The 24424-nt window shown below is 41.8% G+C and overlaps 1 protein-coding gene across 3 annotated transcripts in view; it reads right to left on the bottom strand.

Moving 5' to 3' along the window:
• PINX1 (PIN2 (TERF1) interacting telomerase inhibitor 1) overlaps window positions 1-24424 on the bottom strand; it is a 1591633-nt gene that overhangs the window by 1317027 nt on the left and 250182 nt on the right. For all 3 annotated transcript variants that reach the window (XM_044062702.1, XM_044062701.1, XM_044062703.1), the window contains exon 4: window positions 11124-11202. In XM_044062702.1, coding sequence (XP_043918637.1) covers window positions 11124-11202 — 79 coding nt within the window. The remainder of the gene's footprint in view (window positions 1-11123; window positions 11203-24424) is intronic.

Raw genomic sequence — 24424 nt, 5'->3', positions numbered from 1 at the left:
TAGACTTAGCTTTGTCCTCCATTTTCTTTAAAACTGCTTCCACAGGCGGTCCAAACAACACATCAGACTGCAAAGGAGCATCCAAAATCCTGGTCTTAACATGCTCAGCTAAATTCTGATCCTTCAACCAGGCATGTCTGCGAAGAACAGAACTAGTAGCAGCCACCCTCGAGGAGGCCTGAACAGCATCAAAACCACACTGCAAAGAATGCTTACCCACTTGTTCAGACACATGAACCAAATCCAGCAATTCTTTACACTCAATACCTTCCGCCAAAGCATCCACCTTAGATTTCAATTGTGAAAGGAGATAATTCTGATATTTTAGCATGTGAAACTGACAATTCAACGCCCTCATGGCTAGAGTGGAAGAAGTATACACTTTCTTACCCCACCTATCCAAAGCCCTTGCCTCTTTATCAGAGGGTACAGGATTTTTAACCACAGAAGCTTTAACACCTTTAGGCCCCTGAGAAACAGTTTCTGGGTCCGCCCTAGGACTCTTAAACAAATACTTATGAGCTTGGGCACCCTATAGTCCCTATCAGGCTTATCAGAAGCAGGTGGCAAGGTGTCAGGGTTCAGCAAGCCTCTGCAAAAACATCCTCCACCACATTCAACACAGGAGGAATAGCTAAGGGCCTATGCTGGGGTAAAAACAAGAATTCCCTAAGCCTTTTCCTGGAATCAGAATAATCCTGGCCTTCCCATTTAAAGTGCTCCCTCATGGAGTGAAGAGTCTCTGAAAATGAAAAATCCTCAGGAGGAGAAGCTGTAGGAGTGGAATCATCCACATCAGAATCAGAATAAGTAGGAAACTCTTGTAAGTCTTCCACAGAAGACTCTGAAGCCTGTGAACACTGTTCAAAACTATCAAACTCCTGTTCCACCCTAGGCCTCTTATCAGGCGGGGGCATAGAACCTCTAATTAGAGTAATCAAATCTTCTGCCATTTTAAGCATATGTTTCTTAGGCACAGAGCCCGAAATGCTAGGAGAAGCCCCCACAGAAGCTGAACTCGGCCTACCTCTAAAAGAAGCTTTGGCAACAGAAGGAGAGGCCCTAACTACCTTGGGAAGAGAGGGAAGAACAGTTACCTCAGAAGCCCCCTCAGCCTGGCCTACCTCCTGAGAGGGCACATCCTGTAACAATAAAGTATCTGCCTGAGACTCCATGGAGACACCTGGCAAAACCTCTGGCTCCACTGAGCCTACTAAAGAACCGACGTCCGGGACTGCCGGTTCCTCACCCCTAGGCTTCACTGTTTTGTCCTTGCGCTTCTTAGATGAAGCGGGCGTCGGAGCATCCGACGGCATATTATAATTGCAACGCTTTCCAAACACTAACCTAGCACAATCTAGCCTCCTCTTAATAGTGCGCTTGTTAAATCTAGCACAAGAGCGGCAACCAACAACGTCGTGCTCAGGCCCTAAACAAGGTATACACAATGTATGATAATCCCTATGCGGTATCTGCTTCCCACAAGAAATACAGTTATTCACTTTTTCTGACATCCGGTTAAATACTGAGGCAAGAAAAACCAAAATGTTCTAACGGGTTACTTAGCCAACTCTGTTTCGGTCTGAAACTCCGGTTTCGGAAAATCTCAGAACGCCAACCTGCACTCGCAAAATTGCTTCTGCATCGGACCATGCGGCAAAAAAGACTGAGGAAATGACGTCGGTCATGCGCATTAGTACCCTGACGTACTGACGTCAGTCTAAGGCGCCATGACCGACGTCAGCCTTATACTCTGGTATTCGGGCCGACTGGGACGCGGACTATACCCAATAGTCAGGACTGCAGCAATGGAAGACGAAGAACATCTAAAAGGACCACCTCTTCCCTCGAAGCTGGATCACTAAGCAGAGGCCTAGGGCTCAGGAGAGGAGGAGACGTGGAGGCAGTAACAGCTGTAGTAGATCTCAATGCCATGAAGGCACTGAAGAGGCTTTGGCTGAAAGCCTGCAATCAGGGATGCTTTCTCTAGAGGAAGAGATGTGTTTCCTCTTTCCCCTTCTTTAAAGAGGGCCTGTGGATGTCTGTCTAGAAACCACCGACTGCAAAACAACGGAAGCCTCAGACAACTCCTCAGTAAACACAGGTTCCCCCCAGCGTCAGTTAGTGGTGCTGAAATAACCTCTGCGGACGTGGTCTAACCTAAAGATGGTGCGGCATCCTTAGAGGTACCCACAACCTTCAAAGTGACAGATCCAAAACCCGATCCTGGAACCAGGCCTACTTCGACCACATGTTAGGGATTGGCTGGAAGAGGCTCAGCAGCAGATAAAGGTCGTAAGGTCTTGGCCTTCTTTTCAGGCGGTTCCGAGGAGGCATCCGAAGAGCTCTCCATCCAAAGCATTAGCTGTTTCAGACATTGGTTTTCAAGATAGAGATTTAGCACGTGCAAGCAACTACACAAAGTTTTTGGTACGAACACCTGGCCGACCGGGCAGGCCGTATGGTCGTGCAACTGTCCTAAACAAAAATGGCACTTGTCGTGGGCATCCTTATGAGGGATCTGGTGACTGCACTGACACCCTTTCTGCAGGACATCAACAAGCAATATTTAAAATATGAAGGACTGAAAAGGTCCCCAACGGGGTACTTATCTGAAAAAAACAAATCTGATGTCAGCAGTAATAGGAAAGTACAGTTCTGTACACTTACCATAAATGTAGATGTTAGAGTGTATTCACTGTTGCAGTCATCACATTTGGGTTATCTGTTTGCAGTAGCCCTCAGTCAGCCTGATTATCAAAGTCTTGGATCATGCGTCGGTTGCTGTCTCATCTTCCATGACGTCAGGTAGTCAGGGGTATAAAGCATGCAACCGACGCCATTACATCAGTTTTGCTTGCCCCAGATATCAGGTGCCCCCACAATGGGAAGCAATTATATGTTATGTTACACCTCCATCAAAAAGCAAATACACCAGAAAGCTTAAATACACCAAACAAGAAGGAAAGGTAGAGTAAAGAGAAGTCAGGGGGCTGGAGGGAGGGTAACCAGGACTGCAACAGTGAATACACACAAACATTTATATTTATGGTAAGTGTACACAACTGTATTATGTTCTTCATGTTTCACTATTGCAGTCATTACATTTGGGTTGACTCCCAAAGCTAAGGAAGGGAGGAGGAAGTAAGAGAGCATTAGGACCAGCTATTAAGCCCTGCAAGACTGCAGTGTTAAAACCAGCTCTGGATTTAGAAAAAAACAGGCATGTGGTAATGCTTGGTGAAGGTATGTAAAGAGATTTCCAGGTAACAGCTTCTAGGATGTCCCCTGGTAGGGATTCCTCTGAGGAAGGCTGTAGAGGCAGATGCAGTCCTGGTGGAATGTGCTCTAATCCCTTGTGGAGTAGGTTTTCCATGGTGCTTATAGCAGAAATGAATGCAATGGGCTATCCATTTAGAAATGGTTTGCTTTGAAATGGCCTTCCCCTCTGCCCCTATAGCAAAGCCAACTAGCAGTTGTTCAGATTTTCGGAGAGGCTTAGTCCTGTCCAAATAAAATCTAAGTTGTCTGTGCACGTCCAAAGAGTGCAGTATTCGTTCTCCTTTGTTTTGTGGATTCAGGAAAAAAGTAGGCAAATGAATGGACTGATTTAGGGCCACACTAGACACCACCTTGGGCATAAAGGAAGGGTTGGTTCTGAGGGAAACTCAGTCTGCATGGAAGATAATGAAGGGCTCCACTGCCATGAGGGCCTGTAATTCAGACACTCTTCTTGCTGAAGTGATGGCTAGAAGGAAGGCTGTTTTCCAAGAAAAGAATTTCAACTCTGCAGTTGCAGCTGGTTCAAATGGAGGGAGAGTGAGCTTTTCCAATACAAACCTAAGGTCCCAGGCTGGAGTAGGGGCTCGCCTGAGGGGGGGGGGGGTCTTAAATTTTTGGCCCCTCTGAGGAATTGCTTTAGCAGGGGGTGAGAGAAGAGGGGTGGTTCAGTATTATAATGTACTGGAATGGCAGAGGCATGAATTTTAACTGACGAGAAGGATAGATCCTTGTGGAGCATGTCTGTTAAGTACTGAAGAATATGAGTTAAGCTGTGCACCGTTGTGCCCATCCCAAGTCTGGCTCCAGGAACAGTATCTTTTCTACTTTTCAGCATAAGATTTTCTAGTACTAGGCCTCCTTGCCTCCAGAATAACATCTAGCACCTGCTTATTGAGGGATGCTATTGGAGAGCTCAAGGAATTAGCCAGGCTGCAAGGTTCAGGGTTTGAAGCTGAGGGTGCAGAATCTGGCCTGCTTGCTGGGACAGCAGGGAAGGTATCTGAGTTAGGTGCCATGGCTCCAGCAGTATCACACTGCGCAAGAGGGGGTACCAATGCTAGAGTGGCCACTCTGGTGCAATCAGTATTGTCCTTGGCTTGTCCTGTTTGATCTTTAGCAGACCCTTCGGGAGGAGAGGCAGAGTGGGAATGGCATAAACCGAGAGGCTTTCCCAGGTAAAGGACAGAGCATCCACTTTCCAAGCTTGACTGTGGGGAGTCCTTGTGCAGAATTTGTCCAATTGGTAGTTCTGAGGGGAGGCAAACAGGTCTATCTCTGGAGTCCCCCATTTGTTCCTCATGAAGGTTGAATATTTTTGGTTCCAGTTTCCATTTGTGTGGGTCCACGAGATTTCTGCTTAGGTCATCCGCCAGTGAATTTAGCTTGCCTGACAGGAATTGAGCTTGTAGGTGCACTTGGTAGCTCAAGGCTGTGTTCCACAGAGCCATGGCTAGTCTGCAGAGAGGGTACGAGTGGGTTCCCCCTGCTTGCTTATGTACCACATAACTGTGGTGTTATCTGTCTTTATCAGTAATTATACTGGAAGGATGTGGTCTTTGAAGGCTGTAAGGGAATTCTGTACAGCTAACATTTCTTTTTGGATGATATGCAGGTTCATTTGACTCAGGTTCCATTTGCCCTGAATGCACTGCCCTGCCAAGTGAGCCCCCCATGCATAGTCTGACGCATCTGTTGTTAGGGTTTGGGTGGCAGGGGGTAGAGTGAAAGGGAGCCTCTTGTTGCAGTAGCAGGCCTCTGCCCACCAAAGGAACTCTTGTCTTTATACAAGGAATGATAGGAATCATTGATTCCATGTCTTGAGAATGTTGACACCATAGGATTTTTAGATACCATTGTAGTTTCTTCATATGCAGTCTTGCATATGGAATTAGTAGAATGCAAGAGGCCATGAACCCCAGGACTTGCAGAATTTTCCTTGCAGATAGCTGGGTCTTTCTGGCCAGTAGTTTGAAGTAAGTTGTCAAATAAACTTGTTTCTCTGGAGTGAGGAAAGCCTTCTGGGAAGTTGTGTTCAAGCTTGCTCCCAGGAATACAATCTGTTGGCAGGGTACTAGGTGAGATTTCTTTTAGTTTATGGTGTACCCCAGTGAGGATAGAAGCTTCTGTACAAATGCCAGATGTTTTAATAGCAAGTCCTGGCTTTCTGCCTGAATCAGACAATCGTCCAGGTATGGGTACATTTGAATATTTCTCTGCCTGCAAAATGCAATGGCTGGAGCTAGACACTTTATGAATACCCTGGGCGCAGTAGATAAGCCAAAGGGAAGTGCAGAGAACTGATGGTGCATGCAGCCTGCCCTGAAGCGTAGGAATTTCCTGCAAGATTCCCTTATTGGAATGTGTAGGTAAGCTTCCTTTAAGTCTAAGGTTGCTAACTGGGCATCTTTGTCTAGCATAGGAAGCAGTTGAAGTGTTAGCATTTTGAATTTTGGGATTACCAAAAAGGTGTTTAGAATAGACAGGTCCAGAATAGGATGCCAGGAGCTGAATAGCCCAGATACTTAGCAGAGAGAGAACCTGCTGTTGAGCCTCTGCCCACTGATTTGGGGGTAGGTCTGGCCAATCGTTTGGGGTTCGTAAGGTGTGGAAGTGGAATCTGTATCCTTGGGAAACTATATTTAAAACCCATTTGTCCTGGGTAATGAGTTCACAGTTTTCTGCATGCAGGGCGAGCTTCCCTCCTAAGGGAGCATGCAGTTGAGCAGGGCTTGGGAGGGTTAAGGTTAAGTCATTGTGACATTTTTCCATAGGGGAGGTGTCTTACTACTCTGCTTTGGAAGTGGGAGCCCCCCACTGCTTAGGCCTGTGCATAGCCTGAGACTGTAACCTAGGTGGTCTGCTGATCCTGGGTTTGGACTGAGAAGGCCTGGAAGAGACTGGAAAGGACCAATTCTTTGAAGGCCAATGCCTACTAAATCTGGGAGGCTGTACTTGCAGGAAATATTTAACAGTTTGCACAGATTTGGCGTTTTCCTCCATCTTTTTGAGGACGACTTCTGCTTTGTTGCTAAACAGGCGGTCTTGGTTTAAGGGAGCATCCAGTAATTTAGCTTTAACATGATCTGGCAAGTTTTGCTCCTTAAGCCAAGCATGCCTTCTAAGTACAGACCCAATGACAACAGCCCTGCAAGATGCTTCTAAAGAATCAAAACCACATTGCAAAGTATGTTTACCAACTTGTTCAGCAGAATGCATTAAATCCTGTAATTCTGTGTGTTCAGCACAGTCAGGAATCAACATCATTTTCTGTTTTAGTAGTCCCATAATATGCTGCTGGTTCTTTAACATATGAAACTGGCAATTTAAAGCCCTAATGGCCAAAGTAGCAGAAGTGTATACCTTCTTATCCCATCTGTCCAAGGCTCTACAATCTCGATCAGAAAAGGTAGGATTTTTGGCAGCAGTAGCCTCAATGCCCTTTGGACCTTGGGAAATGGTCTCTGGATCCTCAGTAAGATTCTTGAAGAGGAACTTGAGAGTCAGGTACTCTGTAATACCGGTCAGGTTTTCTGGGAGCTGGAGGTAAAGTGTCTGGCAGGCTAGATTCCAAGAAAGCATCATCTACAATGTCCAGAACAGGAGGGATAGCTAAAGACCTGTGTTGAGGAAGGAGTAAGAATTCCCTAAGCCTCTTTTTGGAGTCAGAGTAATCCCGGCTTTCCCAGCAGAAATGCTCCCTAAGAGTGTGCAAGGTTTCACCAAAGGAAAAATCTTCTGGAGGGGAAGCAGAGGGAATGGAATCCTATGCATCAGAATCCTCATAGGTAGATAAGGGCAAATCCTGGTAATCAGAAGAAACAGAAATATCAGAACCCTGATCAGAAGAATCAGAAGGAAAATCGGTTCTAGGTCTCTTAGAGGGGGAAGGCTGACTTCCCCTAATTAAAGCAATAAGGTCTTCAGCCATTCTAAGCATTTGTTTTTTAGGTATATGGGCCTGACCATGTGGTTTGGACATCGGTTTTCTAGGCTTAGGTCGAGTTTTAGGCCTGGATGAAGAAGAAAACGTCGGTTTAAAATGCAAGTCTGTAGGCCTGAATACACCCTCAGAAGCCGGTGCTGCACAGCAGCTGCGGACCCATCCAAGGTAGAGACATCCACAGGTTCCATGGTCGAAGAAGCATTTCGTGGCATACCGGACTTTGAATGGGTCTCAGTAGAGGCCTGTGAATCTGAAGTAGCAGGTATCAGGGGCTGCAAAAGCGCCTCACTGAGTACCGGCGAACTGGTGACTAGCTTAACAGAAACGTTGTTGGCAGTTCTGGACCTATGCTGTCTGTCCCTGTCTTTATTCTTACTTTTTTTGGAATGTCAGTAGTCAGATGGCTTACTGAAGCCATTTCTGGATAGTTATACAGAGTACCAAAATAATTTGCTGCAAAAATAGACCAACGACGAATAGTTTGAGGGTCTGGGCCTAAGCAAGGAATGTAGTACAAATGAAAATCTTTACGAGGTATTTGCTTTCCACAGGTAAGACAATTGCCAACTTTTACTGACATTGGTTAAGAGCAAGAAAAAAGGATCCCCAATGGGGTACTTAGCTTTTTTGAAAACTTGGGGTCTGAAACTCGAAAATGAATATTTCAGGAGTCGGCTGACCGGCACTTGCGAACTGCTTCTGCTTTGGGCACCGCGTGGCAAGAAAGACTGATGTAATGGCATCCGCTGCATGTTTTATACCCCTGATGACCTGACGTCATGGAAGGAGAGACAGTATCCGACGCAGGAATCCAAGACTCTGGTATTCAGGCCGGCTGAGGGCTACCTGCAGACAGATAACCCAAATGTAATGACTGCAACAGTGAAACACAAAGAACATCAGTGAAGGACAGGTTTATAACCTAGCATCTCCCAAACCTCTGGAATAAGCAGAGTAGCTCACGATCCTCCTTTAAACATAACCTTGATGACTGGATGGGTGTCCACAAATTTATACCAGGATTGAGTAGTATGTCCCTCCTGGAGAAGAGGCATTTCAGCCCAGGGAAGGTACCTGCACTGCATGAATCATTTTAAGACTATGGCCTTAAAATAACTATGCATTGCTGAATCTAAGTGATGTGACTTGATATTTCAGGATAGAAAAATACATGAACACTGTAGATCTTCATCAAATAAAGCCCTATACATGTCATTTTATAAATATGCCGTAAAACAGTTGAATTTTAGTTAAAGGTGTAACACAGCCAGAAAATGAATTTGTCTTATGTAGAATTACTGTCACTGCATAATTTTAGGTAGTTAGTATTATTTTATAATTTCTGCCATTCTTTTATGTTTTGATTTTCAGTTAAAAGACTCCTCCTACAGTATGACCTTTTTTCCTTCTGTTTCAAATTAGATTGTTCAAAACTTCACTTAGAATGAGAGTACTCTGCAATGCTGCTTTATTTTTTTTTAGAACTTATGTTGAAATTTATAGGTACATTTACTTCATTACTGCCATCTTTGATCAATATCCTCCGACATCTTCTAAACAGGCTTACATGGTAATTCTTGTTGCAGGAAATGAGTTCTTGAATGAAACAGTAGACACTGCTTAACCTAAAATATCTGCAGTGTACAATGGGGCTGGGGCTATAGTCCTTGGATCCATTCCAGTGCCCATATATAAATTCCCTATAATATAAATCTGATGACCACCAAGGGAATAATTTCTCAAGTTAAAACACTGGTACTAAACAGACAAAAACACCAAAAAAGGAGCAAGTATATGAATCACTGAACAAACCACTAAGGTCAACAAGGCCTCAAGAGTATGCAGGAAACATGCACTGCTATCTTGGGCCTGAGTCTACACAATCCACTTCCAAGAACAGGGTTCACACTGAACAGCTAACTGATGAGTCCTTGGCATAGCTCCCTAGACCCCTTTCTCAACACTCTCTTTAGGTTCCAGAGCCCAAAATAACTGCCAGATTTGATCTAAAACATCAATGAAATCACAAAACACAGAAACACAGTTCACTGAACAAGTTAAAACTATATAAAATAGCAAAATTCGCAACAGGTGCCAACTAGAGTTCCCATCACTGACACAGACTCAGAAAACTTTCATGGCTTGAATTCCCCTCATGCTAAAATACAGTCAGCTCAGAATGGCCCACCATATTATAAACCAGCCTGAAAAAACTCCAGCCCTAAAGAACATACTAACAAACTACTCCAACATCTCCTTCGCTCTAGCAATAAGGCACCATTAGAAATAACAAAAAGCAAAAATCATGCTGGAGAATCCTTTTACTCCTGTTACATTGCCAAAGCTTGGAATAGTCTTCCATTACACATCAAAACCAATACTAACATTGAACAATTCAAAAAACTGCTAAAAGCCCACCTATCTGCCTCATGGACATGCTCATGCACTGAACCAGGATAAAAAACTACTAAATTAGAAGTAACCAAAACACCATCTAACTCTCATTAAACTAGATAAATACTTTAAAAATGTTAATACCTTCCAGTCACTTCTACTGTCATCTTATGTAGTTCCACTAATATCCCTTCTAGCTCCATCCCTGGAACTGCACTAATACTTACCAAACATATTAACTTTTAGTTTCCTCTTCTCTCTCTACACAACTCTTACTTAACAATCCCGTAAGCCTATGCTTACAGCTATTAGCTAACCTAGCAAAGCCTGCACTAACAGAACTACCTATACAACTTTTTTTCTCCTCAACAATAACCTTAGCTACTAGTCATTTTTTTTCTATCCTGTTCAATATTCCACCAACTGTAACATGTTTTCTTCACAAAATGATACCTAACTTACTGTTTTTCTTACAAAATATTATGCAAACTGTTAAGTTTGTTAACTTCTCTTTTTGTAAAATTAAGTTTTTCTAATTCTTTATATGTCTTGGAGCTTTTCTCCCCGAGCCTCCGCTGAAAATGGACATGTTGCCCAGTCGGACTTTCCCAGTAAACAAATGTAAAATAAATAAATAAGTCATTCGCAGGGGACTATGTTCTCATATACCCCTACACCCCCAAACTTAAATATACTATCACCATAGTTGCACAGCTGTGGAGAAAAGTGAATACTCCTCACACACTGAATCACTGCTGGTGCAGATAAACTTATGCACATGGAGGTACAGCGTAACAGTGGGCATTAGCAAGGAACTAATAATGATGATCACTAATCTGCATCGTAATTCCTACATTCCAAAACCACACTGACTGTTATTTTCTACAGGCTTATGTAGTTTTCAATCAAACAAGATTCAGTTAATATTGGTTAAGATCAATTTTAACCAAATTTGCTTTAAAAGAAAAGTTATACGTGTGTGTGTGATTATGTGGAGCTAAGGCAGCTAGTCGAACAATCAGCTGTCGACAACCAAAATAATGTTGCTATTATGTCAAAATACCTAATGTCAATATATTCTGCATGTGCTCCATAGATTAACCCAGAGCAGAGTAAACAAAATGCCAATATTTGTACAGTGGACAAGTCTCCCTGCACCCCCCCATGTGGGGGCTGCACCCCCAGCTAATTATACAGATCAACTTCAAGATCATACAGTCTCAGGGGAAGGTGAAAGTGAATATTCCCCCACAGAGGGACTGTTGACCTCGCACGCCTGTCGGCCATTTGTATGAGTTGACCAAATGGTGTAGATGTAGCTGACATTTGACAAGCTGCCAGAAAAACATATATATTACACACCAGCCAATGGAGTCTGACTTCCAAATGAAGCCAGTCAGGTCAGCTGATTGGTACTTTTCTGGGCTGCTCAACAAGTTTACAAATTTACACATCAAACTTCATGGCATAGTTTGTTTTCCCAAAAAAGTGAAAAAAGAAATACCTGAATCATTTTGTCCATGACAACTGTTCAGTTCTGCTAGAAGCTGATTAAAGTCATCTTGATGAGCAAGCCAATTATCCTGTTAATCAAAAATAAAAATAAACAAATTATACAGAGTAATATTCAAAAAATACATGGTTTAAAGCAAAGGCTTAATGAATTTTTCCTAAGCTAACAGAAACAAACATATTTAGATTTAAAAAAAGATGAAAAGGCCAATCTAACAAGCTTTCTTTTTTCAAAGTGGCAGTTAAGAGCTACATTTTTCTAAGGTCATATACTGTCTAGACTCATGTACACATCAACTTCATATATAAGCAGAGGAAGTAGTTTAAGACCAAAATACGAATAAAATGAATGGACACACTGACAAATATAAGTGTTAAAATGAGTGGTATAACCGTACAATGCACTGTAAAGCTACACTGGGGTATTTGCATTTCTTCCTTTAAGTACAGGCATCTTTGCATTAAAGACAAAACAAAGAAAAAAGACAACCTGTATCAAAGCAGAATATTTCCAAATGGTTGTCTCGTGCTATTACCTCTCATCATACTCACTACAACAAAACAATTCTGCACAGCTGCAAGGCTCATTCTACTAGGCTCTTGGCTTCATCTGTGGGTTTTTGAAAAGGGTTGAATTTTAGAAGTATTCTACAAGCAACTTGGTCCTCTTTGCACACTTCTACAAAGCATTACAAAGTAAATTCCTTCTCCATGTCTATAATGGGCTTTGCTAGGATCATTCTCCATGGGTTCTTGTACCTTCATTTTTCCTCTTCCCAGTCTAAGCTATGATAATCTACCCATATTGCAACAGTCACCATACTGATGAACATACTACAGTTGTGTAAGTAAACTTACTAGAACAGTAGATGCTTAAATGATCACTACTGCAGTATCTGCTCCCTTCCTTCCCTTATTTATTTTTATCCTGGGCATGGTCCTTTTCATTTTCTTAGCATTCTCCTTGTCGGGGCTTTAGCCTCCCTCTTTCTTTTGATGTAAAAGCTCTGAAAGGCCTGATCTCTAAACCTGACTAATGGTTTGGATGTGTGGAAGGTGCCCTGATAGCTTTGAATGCTTGCTGACTGTTATATCCTTAGCACGGTATAACCTGTACAGCAAAGCTACAACAGCAGTGATCATTCAAACATCAGAAAATATCTTGCACTATTACTGGCAGAACAGACTACCATTTTCATACTTGTAAACCAGTATAATTTGGAAGCAGTAGCTATCATCAAGCATGCCGGGGCCTAAGAACCAAAATGCACATCCATCAAGAAGTTCTGTAAGCCTCTGCTGTTCACCCTTATTTGTATTATAGATTGTAGAGAGAGATTAACATCATCCTTTCTTATCCAAGAAGTGATATCAAATAGTTTAAATGTTATGAGTGGTGGACAGCCACTGTCATCCCTTTACAAAAAGGTGCAGCATCCGCCGATCCAGGAAATTATTGACCCATCAGCCTAACTAGCCTGATCTGCAAGGTCATGGAACAGATTATCATGGACCTCATTAACAAGGACATTGGCAACCTCCAAACACTCGATCCCACACAGTTTGGCTTCAAGAGGTCATGCCTGTTAAATTTGATTGACTTTTTTGAGACTGTCACCAAAGCCATGGATGAGGGGAAGACAGTGCACACCACCAACGTTGACCTGGCCAAAGCCTTCGACACTATCCTGCACTTACCAGATGTGTAGGTAACTGGCTCACTGATAGAACCCACCTATTCAAAATAGGGGAAACCACCTCAAGCAGTAGACCCGTTTCGAGTGGAGTACCCCCAGCATTCGGTCTTGGGGTCTCTGTTATTTAGGATATACTTTTCTGAGGTTTAAGCCAAAACCAGTGGGCTATGGCTGACCAAGTCTGCAGATGACTGCAAGCTGGGAGCTGTCATCAATTCCCCTAGTGACACAGACATCATCCAAGAGGATCTCACCCAAACTAACAAATCGTGCCAGAAACATGGCCTCAAGCTGAATACAAAAAATACATCATCATCCCCACAAATTATCACATTAATAACAACATCCTAAGCACACAATCAGTTGTGAAGGATTTGGGCATTCAGGTTGATAGCAACCTGACTTTTGACCACCATGTTGCTTCCCTTGTACAGAAAGCGTTCTACATGGCCCACCTTATGAGTAAGGGTATCTCATCCAGGGACAAGGTGGTCATAACATCCCTGTATTCTTCCCTTATAAGACCGATTATTGAATATAATGCCCCTTTCGGCATGTACCCCGCAAAGCACATACAGCAGTTGGAGAGACCACAGAGATTCCTCACCCACAGAATCCAGGGCCTCAAACATCTACCCTACACAGATAGGCTAAAAGCCCTGTCCCTCTACTCAGTCTCCTCAAAGGTGACCTCTGTCTCGCATACAAAGCAATCTCAGACCCCACCCTGATGGGACTGCTGCATATCCGCAAGTCAAGCTCCACTCGAGTAACTCTCACACGCGGCATCAACCTGATCTGTAACATCAATAGGACTTGTTGGTGTGACAGATTTGTTTCCCAGAGACCCCCCAGAGTGCTGACTTGTTGTAACATGGGCTAAATTCTTGGCTAAGCTTGTAAGGGCCTCAAGGCCAATAGCCTAGTAACTTCTTATAACAGCATGCAACTCAAGTACTCTTCTTGCAGAGGTCAGATCAATTAGTAAAACTGTTTTCCATGTTAAGAACCTCAAGTCAGCCTGATGAAAAAGCATGAAGTCCCGAAGCAGAATTTCACCAACTGATCACTGTGAGTGGAGACAAAAATGTCGATTTGAGGTATTCCCCACAGCTGGATCAGTTCCTGAAAGACCCATCTCCCCAATTCAATTTCCATTCATGAGAGTCTATCCTGGTCCTGTTCAACTTGTATGCCACACAATTTTGCTCTGATGGTGTATGTAAGATGTCTGTAGTATGAGAGATTGGGTGGAAAAGCTATATCTCAGGCTACCATGCCTAATCTGCACAGAGGGAAAGATGTGGTTCCCCCTTGCTTATTTATGTGACACTTCACTAATGTGAAGTCAGTAAACACTTGAAGAGGACCTATGGCCCATTGATGACTGACAGAGCTGAGAGCATTTACAAGTGCCAACATCTCTTTTATCTTTTTGTGTTCTGGTTTGTTTGTTTCCAAAAACTGTGCACTTTTATGCCCAAAGACACTGTCCCCAAGCAATAAAGCTAAGAGCGACTATAGGAAACCTGGATTCTAAAAATTTGGTGTCTCCACCCAAATTTCTCCCTTTTCACAAATCCCAAATTGAAATTTAAAATGCCAAGGAATGTTGATGTTGGGACCATACATGTAGATCGATGTGTGAGCATGTATCTTTAAGAAGCTGTCTGAGGGCTTGCACAAGTGTATAAATGTTGAGCACGTGTGAGCCTGACTGCCACTTTGTAGTAAGCTGTTGAGATGCAAACAAGTATGTTTATAAGGTCTGTCTGTTAACTAGTTCGTTTGTATTTTATGATGCTGCTACCCATCCTGATATGCTTCTATGTAAGAAGCATCTAAATGAAGTTCAAAAGTAATAAACGTCTGGGAAAAACGGATTTGGAATACTTTTTAGTCCAAAGTTAGTAACGCTTCCAAAAACAAACTGGAAACCGATAATCCACGTTGAAACACATTAACGTCTTTATTTGTCACAGTACGTTTTCGTCTTTACAAACCAAATGACTTCATCAGATGCACAATAGATTATACCCAACACATATTTATACCCTTCTTAAATTGATTACTTAATTAAAACCAATTTTTTATTTAAACAAATTTAAAACCAACCAATCTTGTGTTTTGTATATATTCATACTCATGAATAATTCATTACACTTTTAAAATAGCGCTTCTGTGAAAATGAAACTCAATTCCAATACAATCTCTTTAAAATGAAATGTCTCTAAAAACAGTATGCAAAATGCTATGAGCTTTCTAAGTTAACATTTGTTACTTGATGCTTCTGTGAATGAAATAAATTAATAAATAAAAAAATAAAACTTGACTATCATTCTTACTTTATAAAAGTTGTAACTATAAGGTTGAAAAACTATACTATCAAATTCAAAATTCATCTCTTGTAAGTATGTTATGAAATATAAAAGTGATAAAATATAATATTCCATATATGCAGTATTGGATAAAAATGAAGTGTTAATATTCTTATATGAATGTCTTACTTGTATATGGTTTTTGTGTATCCTATCTAAATTTATAATTGTTATGACATTAAAGTTTGGCAGATCTCAATTTTAATAATGGCATTATAGAGATAAATTCATTTAAGCCAGGGTGGCTGCTAGCATCTAAGGTTAGTTGCCACCACAATTCTCGAAATTCAATTCTTTCTTCCCATGGCCCTCCCCTACCATCTGTTTTTACCTGTTCTAACACTAGAAAGGAAAATTTAGCTTTTGAACATGTAATCGAATGTTTATAAAGTGCATTAGTGTCTTTTTTAATAGATATTTCGTAATAATGTTCGTAAATCCTCCTTTTGAGTTTTCTCTCTGTTTTACCTACATAGAAGGATTTACAAACTGTGCAAGATGCTAAATACACAAGTCCCTTTGAGTCACAATTATGATATTCTTTGTTAACCAACCACTTGTTTCTACATTCTAGGTAAAATTTGTCAGTATTCATAATGTGTTGACATTGACCACACCTGCCACATTTGTAGGTGCCTATTTTATTTCTAGTGATTTTTGTTGGTTTGTTTTCCAATAATGATCTTAGATTCCTAGAATTTTTATATATTATTTTTTGTGGACCTCTGGGTATTTTTTCTATGACTGTGATGGAAATAAAACGTTCCCATTCTTTCAAAAACTTTTTCTTTGTTATGTTATTAACTCCGTTATATTCTAATACTAAAGTTTTGTCAAAATTGGAATTATTATTTTCCTTTTGTGTGTGTCTTGTTCTCTCTAAGTTAATAGTATTGATTATAGGTTTGAACCTATCCATTCTGCCGTTAACCACTTAATTTCTAATTTCCTTAACAAAATTGGGGGGGGGGGGGGTAGCCTCTTTCAAGAAACATAGATTCTAACAAATTACATTCTTCCTCAAAGTCTTCCCTTCTACTTGTCATGCGACTCCCCCTTACAAATTGACCTTTGACTATGTTTTTTTTTACAGTGTAAAGGATGTGCACTATCATAGTGCAAGAATGTGTTGCAAAAGGTCTTTTTCCTGTAAACTTTCGTTTCTAATTTATTGTTCAGTTTGTAAATTTCTACATCCAAATATTGTACACTGTTTTCTGTGATTTTATGAGTAAACTTTAAAAAGGAACTAGTAGTATTTAACCATTCCAAGAATTCATTAAGTTTTTCTCTACTTCCATTCCAAAAAATTATAATGTCGTCTAAAAATTGGCGGTACAACTTCCAATATTGTTGAAGTTCAGTTGTTTTAATATTTTCTTCTTCCCATCTAATGAGAACTAAATTAGCAAAAGTGGGGGCACACACTGCCCCCATAGCTACTCCCTGCAATTGTTGGTAACATTCTCCTTTGAAATATATAAAGTTGTTTCGCAGAACTAAATCCATTAACCATGAAAATGTTAGTTTATCTTTTTGACTCAAGCTATTTTCTTGGTATATCATATCCTAAAACATCCTCATTCCTTCTACCCAAGGAATGGAGGAAAACGGATCAACAATATCAATGGTCACAAAAATCATGTTTTCATCATACAAATCTGTGGTCACTGTTTTTAATAAGTCCCAAGAATCTTTTAACATAAATAATTTACTCATCCAGATTTGTTTCAACTTAAAGTCAAAGTATTTAGCAAGGGGCTGAGTCTTTGACCCCTCAGCAGACACTATAGGTCTGAAAGGTGGGTCAATTTCATTTTTGTGAATTTTTGGGATTCCAAATAATGACGGAATCCTAGGTTTATCTACCTTTAAATATTTGTAAGTTTTGAAGTCAATTAATTCTTCCTGCATCATAGCAAATAAGTTAGAATCTATTTTGTTGTAGGCTATGTTAACCTCGTTTATGGAGACTGAGGAATATTTATCTTCCTCCCAAAGAATATTATTAATTTTACTTTCATAATGTATAGCTTCCATGATAACCACCCATCCCCCTTTGTCAGGCTTCATAACTCTAATTGCAGGATTGTTTCTTAGTTTATCCAAACAAGTTCTTTCATCATGGTTCAAATTATTTTTATGTCCCTTGTAATGATAGTGTGCCTTTCTGATTTCTTTATCTAACATATTTTCAAGATTTTTAAGTTGGAGGTGTAGAGGTGGGTTGTATGTGGTTCTTCGTTTTAGCTCATTATTAGGAATATTATTATTATTATTGTTACTTGGTATTATAATGTCCAAGTTAATCTTCCTTAAAAATATTCTGACATCCATAAGAGATTTGGCTATATCTCCTTTATTAAAGGGAATGAATTTTAGTCCCTTAGATAGCAAGTCAAAGTGTCCTTTCTCCAAAACTATACCACTAAAGTTGTATATTGCAAAATTAATGAGCATGAATTTAATACCATCTATTAATACCATATCATTAAAAGCATTAAATGAACTACCCCACCTGTTTGTTTTCTACATTAGAGAAGGACGAGCGACATGGGGTCAGAAGTGGTATGACTAAAAGGACAATGTGTTGGAAAAGGCATGGCTAAAATGACTTGTTGCCAGAAATAGTTCCAGTTTCTCCAATTTAAGTCCAAGAGGCATCCAGTTGATGTTGGAGGAATATATAGGAGTGGATCATCCCTACTGCAAGTTGTTGTTGTTGTGTCTTTCGGCTTTTCCCAGTTAGAGGTCGCCACAGCGGAACTCCGGTCCGCTAATGATTGGCAGTTGATTTTTACGTGCTGAGTTGCCAGCCCTAATGCACAACCTTCAACGAAGGTACGCCCATTCACGCATGTCTCCACAGTAGACACTCTAGCTGAGAATCGAACGGGACAACGTCTTGCTGTGAGGCGACAACGCTACCGCAGCACCACCACCGCGGACATCATCCCTACTGCAAGTATAATTCGCAAAACAGGTCAGAAACAAATTTCAGATGTTAAACCTTGCTCAGATAACTTCTTATTCATAAAATATGAAACGAAGCATACAGAAAGCTGTAAAAGATATTTAAATAAAGTGATATGTCCGATATTGATAAAAATTATTTGAATTACTATGGAAAATGTTTGAAACAAAGTCCAAATTGCATAAAACAAATAAAATAAAAGGAAATGACCACATATTTCACTAAGCAAATATTTTCGTATTAAAGATATCCGAGTTATCAAAAGTGTATAAAGTGTTTGTATGTTTGTGCAGTATTACAGTAAAGTTATTTCACAAGATATAGCCATTACAGAGCACATTTCACAAAGTAAAGCATTTTAAAGAGTTTATTCTGCATTTGAATGTTATTACAAGCTGCTGTGTGTGGTTGTTTGTACATAATTACAAGGGCCATATTTTTCAGTGAGTTTATGCATACTTTGTTGGCATGGCAGACGGATTTCGAAAACTCAGTGTACTTGTGTTTGACAATGACACTGCAGAGAACTGGAGAGTATTTGTGCAAGAGTACAACATTTTCATACAGGCTGCATTTTCTGATAAAGATGACCATACAAAGGCATTTATTCTACTTAATTTAGTTGAGTCAGAAGCCACTGAAAGGGAGTGTTCATTTGTGTATGCACCTGCTGCTTTGCAAAAGAGGGGGAAACAGTCATATTGTTGTACCAGCTGAGTCAAGGGAGGACCCTGAGTGCTTAAAACATACATTTAGAGAAATGTGTAACCCCAAACATTACAATGGAAAGGCGCTTATTTTAAACAAGGGATCAAAAGCCTGGTGAAACTTTTGCAGCATATATAACAGACTTGAGAAACAAGGCTAAAATGTGCAGATTTGGTGATTTAAGGGATGAGTTGATAAAAGTCAGACTTGTGTATGGTATTAAAGATGATGCTGTGAGAAAGATTTTGCTTTGTGACGGTGATTTCACTTTGAATAAGGCCATTGAGACTTGTCAGATATACAAGCTGACAGAAAAGCACACAATTATGCTTACAAATGAGAAATTCATGCTTCTAGTAACTTCTAGAGCTCACTTTGAAAGTATGCAACATGTGGTTAACAGAAACAGGCCTAAGCACATGGCTGTAACAGTAGCCCCTGCAGCACCCACTGGTAAACCCCAGAGCTTTCCAGCAAGTTCCAGAGTTCACACGGTCTCAGTGAAGCATAAGAGTGAGTCAGCAAACTCAAAGCATGGACCCCAACCTAGTTTCATTGCCAAGTGTTGTAACTGTGGTGGAAATCATGAATCTAGAAGGGAAAAGTGTTTAGCTTTTGGTCAGCAATACCACAAATGCAATAACTGGAATAATTTCAAAAGGTTTTGTAAATCAAAGGGCATGCATTCCTTTATTAAAAGGGAACATTCAAAGAAATGAGTTGATCAGTTAGAAAGCTGTGACACTACTTTGTATGTTGATGGTGTGTCAGTGCTTCATGAAACAGTCAATGCAGTAGATTTAAGAGCAAATAATAAAGTATTTTGTACTCCTCCAATAAGTGGAAAATCCATAGAGCTCAAAGTTGACACAGGTTCCAAGTGCAATGTTATGTCAGCAGAAACATTTGCTAGAGTATGTGCTGGTGAACAGCTTGATTTGGCAAAGTGAGCGAAGCTTGTTGCTTACTGAGGTGAAGAAATTCACACTGAAGGCTCAGTAGTGCTTTCATGTTACTCTGCTGGGAGAAGTTACAGCATGTTATTTTATGTGGTCAACAGGCACGTCCAGTCATTATCAGGGCTCAGAGACAGTTGGAAAATGGAAAGTACAGTTGTGTACACTTACCATAAATGTAGAGGTTCAAGTGTATTCATTGTTGCAGTCATCACACTTGGGTTATCTGCCTGCAGGTAGCCCTCAGTCGGACCGAATACCAGAGTCTTAGTGTTTCTGCGTCGGATGTTGCTGCTTCTTCCATGACATCAGGTTGTCAGGGGTATAAAACAGGCAGTAGACACCATTACATCAGTTTTTCTTGCCCCAAATGTCAGGAGCCCCCAAATAGGGGTTGTATATGGTGGGGAACACCACCAGTAAAAAGTAAATACCAATGCCATTAGGAATGGCCACAGAGAGGAGAGGTAGAAAGATAAAGAAAACCAGGGGGCTGGAGGGAGGAATACCAGGACTGCAACAGTGAATACACTCGAATATCTACATTTACGGTAAGTGTACACAACTGTACTATGTTCTTTGTGTTTCACTGTTGCAGTCATCACACTTGGGTTCATTCCCAAAGCGGAGGAAGGGTGGAGGCAGTCAAGAAGGGTTAGGGCTGGCTAGTAGGCCTTGCAAGACTGCTGTAGCAAATCCAGCCCTGAATTTAGAAAAAATAGGTAGGTGGTAATGCTTGGTGAAGGTGTGTACAGAACTCCAAGTTGCAGCTTCTAGAATGTCCTTGATAGGGACTCCCCTGAGAAATGCTGTAGAGGTGGAAGTAGCCCTAGTGGAATGTGATCTGATCCCCTGTGGGGTAGATTTTCCATGGTGCTTGTAGCAGAAATGGATGCAGTGTGCTATCCATTTGAAAATGGGTTTGTTTTGAAATGGCCTTACCCACTGCCCCTGTAGCAAAGCTGACTAGCAGCTGGTCAGATTTTCTGAAAGGCTTAGTCCTATCAAGGTAGAACCTGAGAGCTGTCTGTGCATGTCCAAGGAGTGCAGGATCTTTTCCACTTTATTCTGAGGGTTAGGAAAGAAGGTTGGCAAATGGATGGATTGGTTTAAAGCCACACTGGACACCACCTTAGGCATAAAGGATGGGTTAGTCCAGAGGGAAACCCTGTCAGCATGGAAAATAATGAAGGATTCCACAGCCATTAGTGCCTGTAACTGGGACACTCTTCATGCTGAAGTTATGGCTAAAAGCAAGGCCGTCTTCCAAGAGAGGAAGTTTAACTCTGCTGAGGCAGCAAGTTCAAAAGGAGGAAGCATGAGTTTTTCCAGTACAAAGTTAAGGTCCCAGGCAGGGGTGGGTGCTTTCCTAGGGGGCCTTAAGTTGTTAGCCCCTCTCAGGAACTATCTGATGAGAGGGTGAGAAAATAAAGGTGGCTCAGTATTATAATGAGCCAAGATGGCAGAGGCATGAATCTTAATGGAGGAGAAGGATAGGCCTCTGTGGAGCAGCTCTGCTAGGTATGCCAGGATTAGAGGTAAGGAGGGCACTGCTTTGTCTTTCTTTTGAGACTGATTCCAAGAACAATATGTTTTCCACTTTTCAGCCTAGGATTTCCTAGTACTAGGCCTTCTGGCTTCAAGAATGACGTCCAGCACCTGTTTGCCGAGGGTTGCTGGTGGGGTATTCAAGGGGATAAGACCGGCTGCAAGGTTTAGGGTTTGTAAATGTGGATGCAAAATCTGTCCCTCCTGCTGAGACAGCAGGGTAAGAGTCTAGTGAAGGTGCCAGGGTGGCACTGTTGTCAGGCTGCGTAAGAGTGGGTACCAGTGCTGGTGTGGCCAGTCTGGGGCAATAAGAACTGCCCTTGGTCTGTCCTGTTTTATCTTGAGTAGTACTCTTGAGAGTAGGGGCAGAGGGGGAAAGGCATAAATTGAAAGGATAGGGCATCCACCTTCCAGGCCCTGTTGTGAGGGTTCCTGGTGCAGTATTTGCTCAACTAGTGATTCTCGGGGGAGGCAAAGAGGTCCACCTCCGGTGTCCCCCACCTCTGGATCAGAAGGTTGAAAGAGGTGGGCTCCAATTTCCACTCGGGTGGGTCTAGGAGATTTCTGCTTAAGTCGTCTGCCAGTGAATTTTGTTTGCCCGGAAGGAACTGAGCTTGTAGATGCACTTGGTTGCTCAAGGCTGTGTTCCACAGGGCCATGGCTAACCGGCAGAGTGGGTAAGAATGGGTTCCCCCCTGCTTGTTTATGTACCACATAACTGTGGTGTTGTCTGTTGTTATAAGCAGTTATCCTGGAAGAATTAGGTGTTTGAAGGCTGTCAGAGCATTCTGTACAGCTAGCATCTCTTTTTGACTGATGTGCAGGAGAATCTGCCCTGGGCTCCAGTGGCCCTGAATGCATTTGCCTGCCATGTGAGCCCCCCCATGCATAGTCTGATGCGTCTGTTGTTAGGGTTTGGGAGGCGAGGGGTTGAGTAAAAAACAGTCCCTTGTTGTGGTTGCATGCTTCTGCCCACCAAAGGAACTCTGCCCTTAGACAAGGTATGATAGGAATGACTGTTGCCAGGTCCTGAGAATGTTGGCACCAAAGAACTTTAAGTACAGCTGAAGTTTCCTCATATGCCGTCTTGCATATGGAAATAGCAGAATACATGAGGCCATGAACCCTAGAGCTTGCAGTATTTTCCTTGCAGATAGCGGTGTTCTGGTGGCCATTTGTTTGAAGTAGTTTTTCAGATAGATCTGTTTTTCTGAAGTGAGAAATGCCATCTGGGAAGTCGTTTCCAAGCTTGCTCCCAGGAATACAATCTTTTGACTGGGCACCAGTTGTGATTTTTTTTCATCGATGGTGCACACTAATGAACTGAGAAGGCTTTTTGCAAATGCCAGGTGCTGAAGTAGCAATTCCCGACTGTCCGACTGAATCAGGCAGTCGTCCAAGTATGGGAAAATTTGGATATTTCTCTGCCTACAGTATGCAATGGCTGGAACCAGGCACTTTGTGAATACTTTGGGCGCAGTATATAAGCCAAAGGGAAGTGCAGAGAACTGATAGTGCATAGAGCCTGCCCTGAAAAGTAGATATTTTCTGCATTACTCCCTTATGGGGATGTGCAGATAAGCTTCTTTTAAGTCTAGAGCGACTAACCAGGCATCCCTTGGTTAGCATAGGAAGAAGCTGTTGCAGGGTAAGCATCTTGAATTTTGGGACCACAAGAAAGGTGTTGAGAATTGATAGATCCAGGATTGGGCACCAAGAGCCCTCTTTTCTGGGCATCAAGAAAAGTCTGGAGTAGAAACCCTGACCCCTTTGTTCTACTGGAACAGGTTGAATAGCTGATATTGAGCAGGGAAAACACTTGCTTTTGAGCCTCTGCCCATTGGTTTGGAGGAAGGTCTGGAAACCCACTTGGGGTTGGCAGTAAATGGAAGTAGAAATTGCACCCTGGGATACAATGTTTAGGACCCATCGGTCCTGAGTAATGGACATCCAGTTTTTTGCATGAAGGGCAAGTTTTCCTCCTAGGGGGACAAGTAATTGGGCAGGGATGGGAAGGATAATTGAAAAGTCATTGTGAACTTTTTCCATAAGGGGGTGGCTTACCACTCCCTGTTTTTGAGGTGGGGGCACTCCATTGTTTAGATCTCTGCATACCGAGACTGTAGTCTGGGTGGCCTGTTTCCCCTAGGTTTGGTCTGGGAAGTCCTGGAAGGGGCTGGAAAGGACCAGTTTTTTGAAGGCCAATACCTACTGAATCTGGGTGGCTGCACTTGTAAGAATTTTTTAACAGTTTGCAAAGATTTAGCGCTATCTTTCATCTTTTTAAGAACTTCTGCTTTGGTGCCAAACGCTCTGTCCTTATTTAAAGAAGCGTCTAGTAATTTGGATTTGACATGATCTGGCAATGTTTGTTCCTTCAGCCAAGCATGCCTTCTCAGTACAGACCCAGTGACTGCAGCCCTGCAAGAAGCTGCTAGGGTATCAAATCACACTGCAAAGTATGTTTACTAACTTGGTTTGCAGAACGCATTAGCTCTTGTAAATCTTTATTGTCTGCACAATCTGGAAGTAACACCATTTTTTGTTTAGTTTCATATGTTGCTGGTACTTCAACATGTGAAACTGGCAATTCAATGCCCTGATGGCAAGAGTTGCAGAGGTATATACCTTCTTACTCCATCTGTCTAAAGCTCTGGAATCCCTGTCCGAAGGGGTAGGATTTTTGGCTGTAGTAGCCTTAATACCTTTAGGTCCCTGGGAAATGGTCTCTGGATCAGCAGTAGAATTCTTGAAGAGAAATTTGTGGGAATCAGGTACTCTGTAGTACCAGTCAGGTTTCCTAGGGGCCGGGAGTAATGTATCTGGAGTAAGAATGGATTCCATAAAAACATCATCTACAACATCCAGGACAAGGTGTATAGCTAAAGACCTGTGCTAAGGCAACTCTAAAAATTCTCTGAGTCTCTTTTTGGACTGAGGATAGCCTTAGCATTCCCAGTGGAAATGCTCTCTTAAAGTATGCAAGGTTTCACCAAAAGAAAAATCCTCTGGAGGGGAGGCAGAGGGAATGG

This window comes from Protopterus annectens, chromosome 2.part1, assembly GCF_019279795.1.
Source record: "Protopterus annectens isolate FY-2018-M chromosome 2.part1, PAN1.0, whole genome shotgun sequence".
Taxonomy (NCBI): domain Eukaryota; kingdom Metazoa; phylum Chordata; order Ceratodontiformes; family Protopteridae; genus Protopterus; species Protopterus annectens.
Note: the sequence above shows the minus strand (reverse complement) of the source record. Positions and strands in the feature narration are given on the sequence as shown.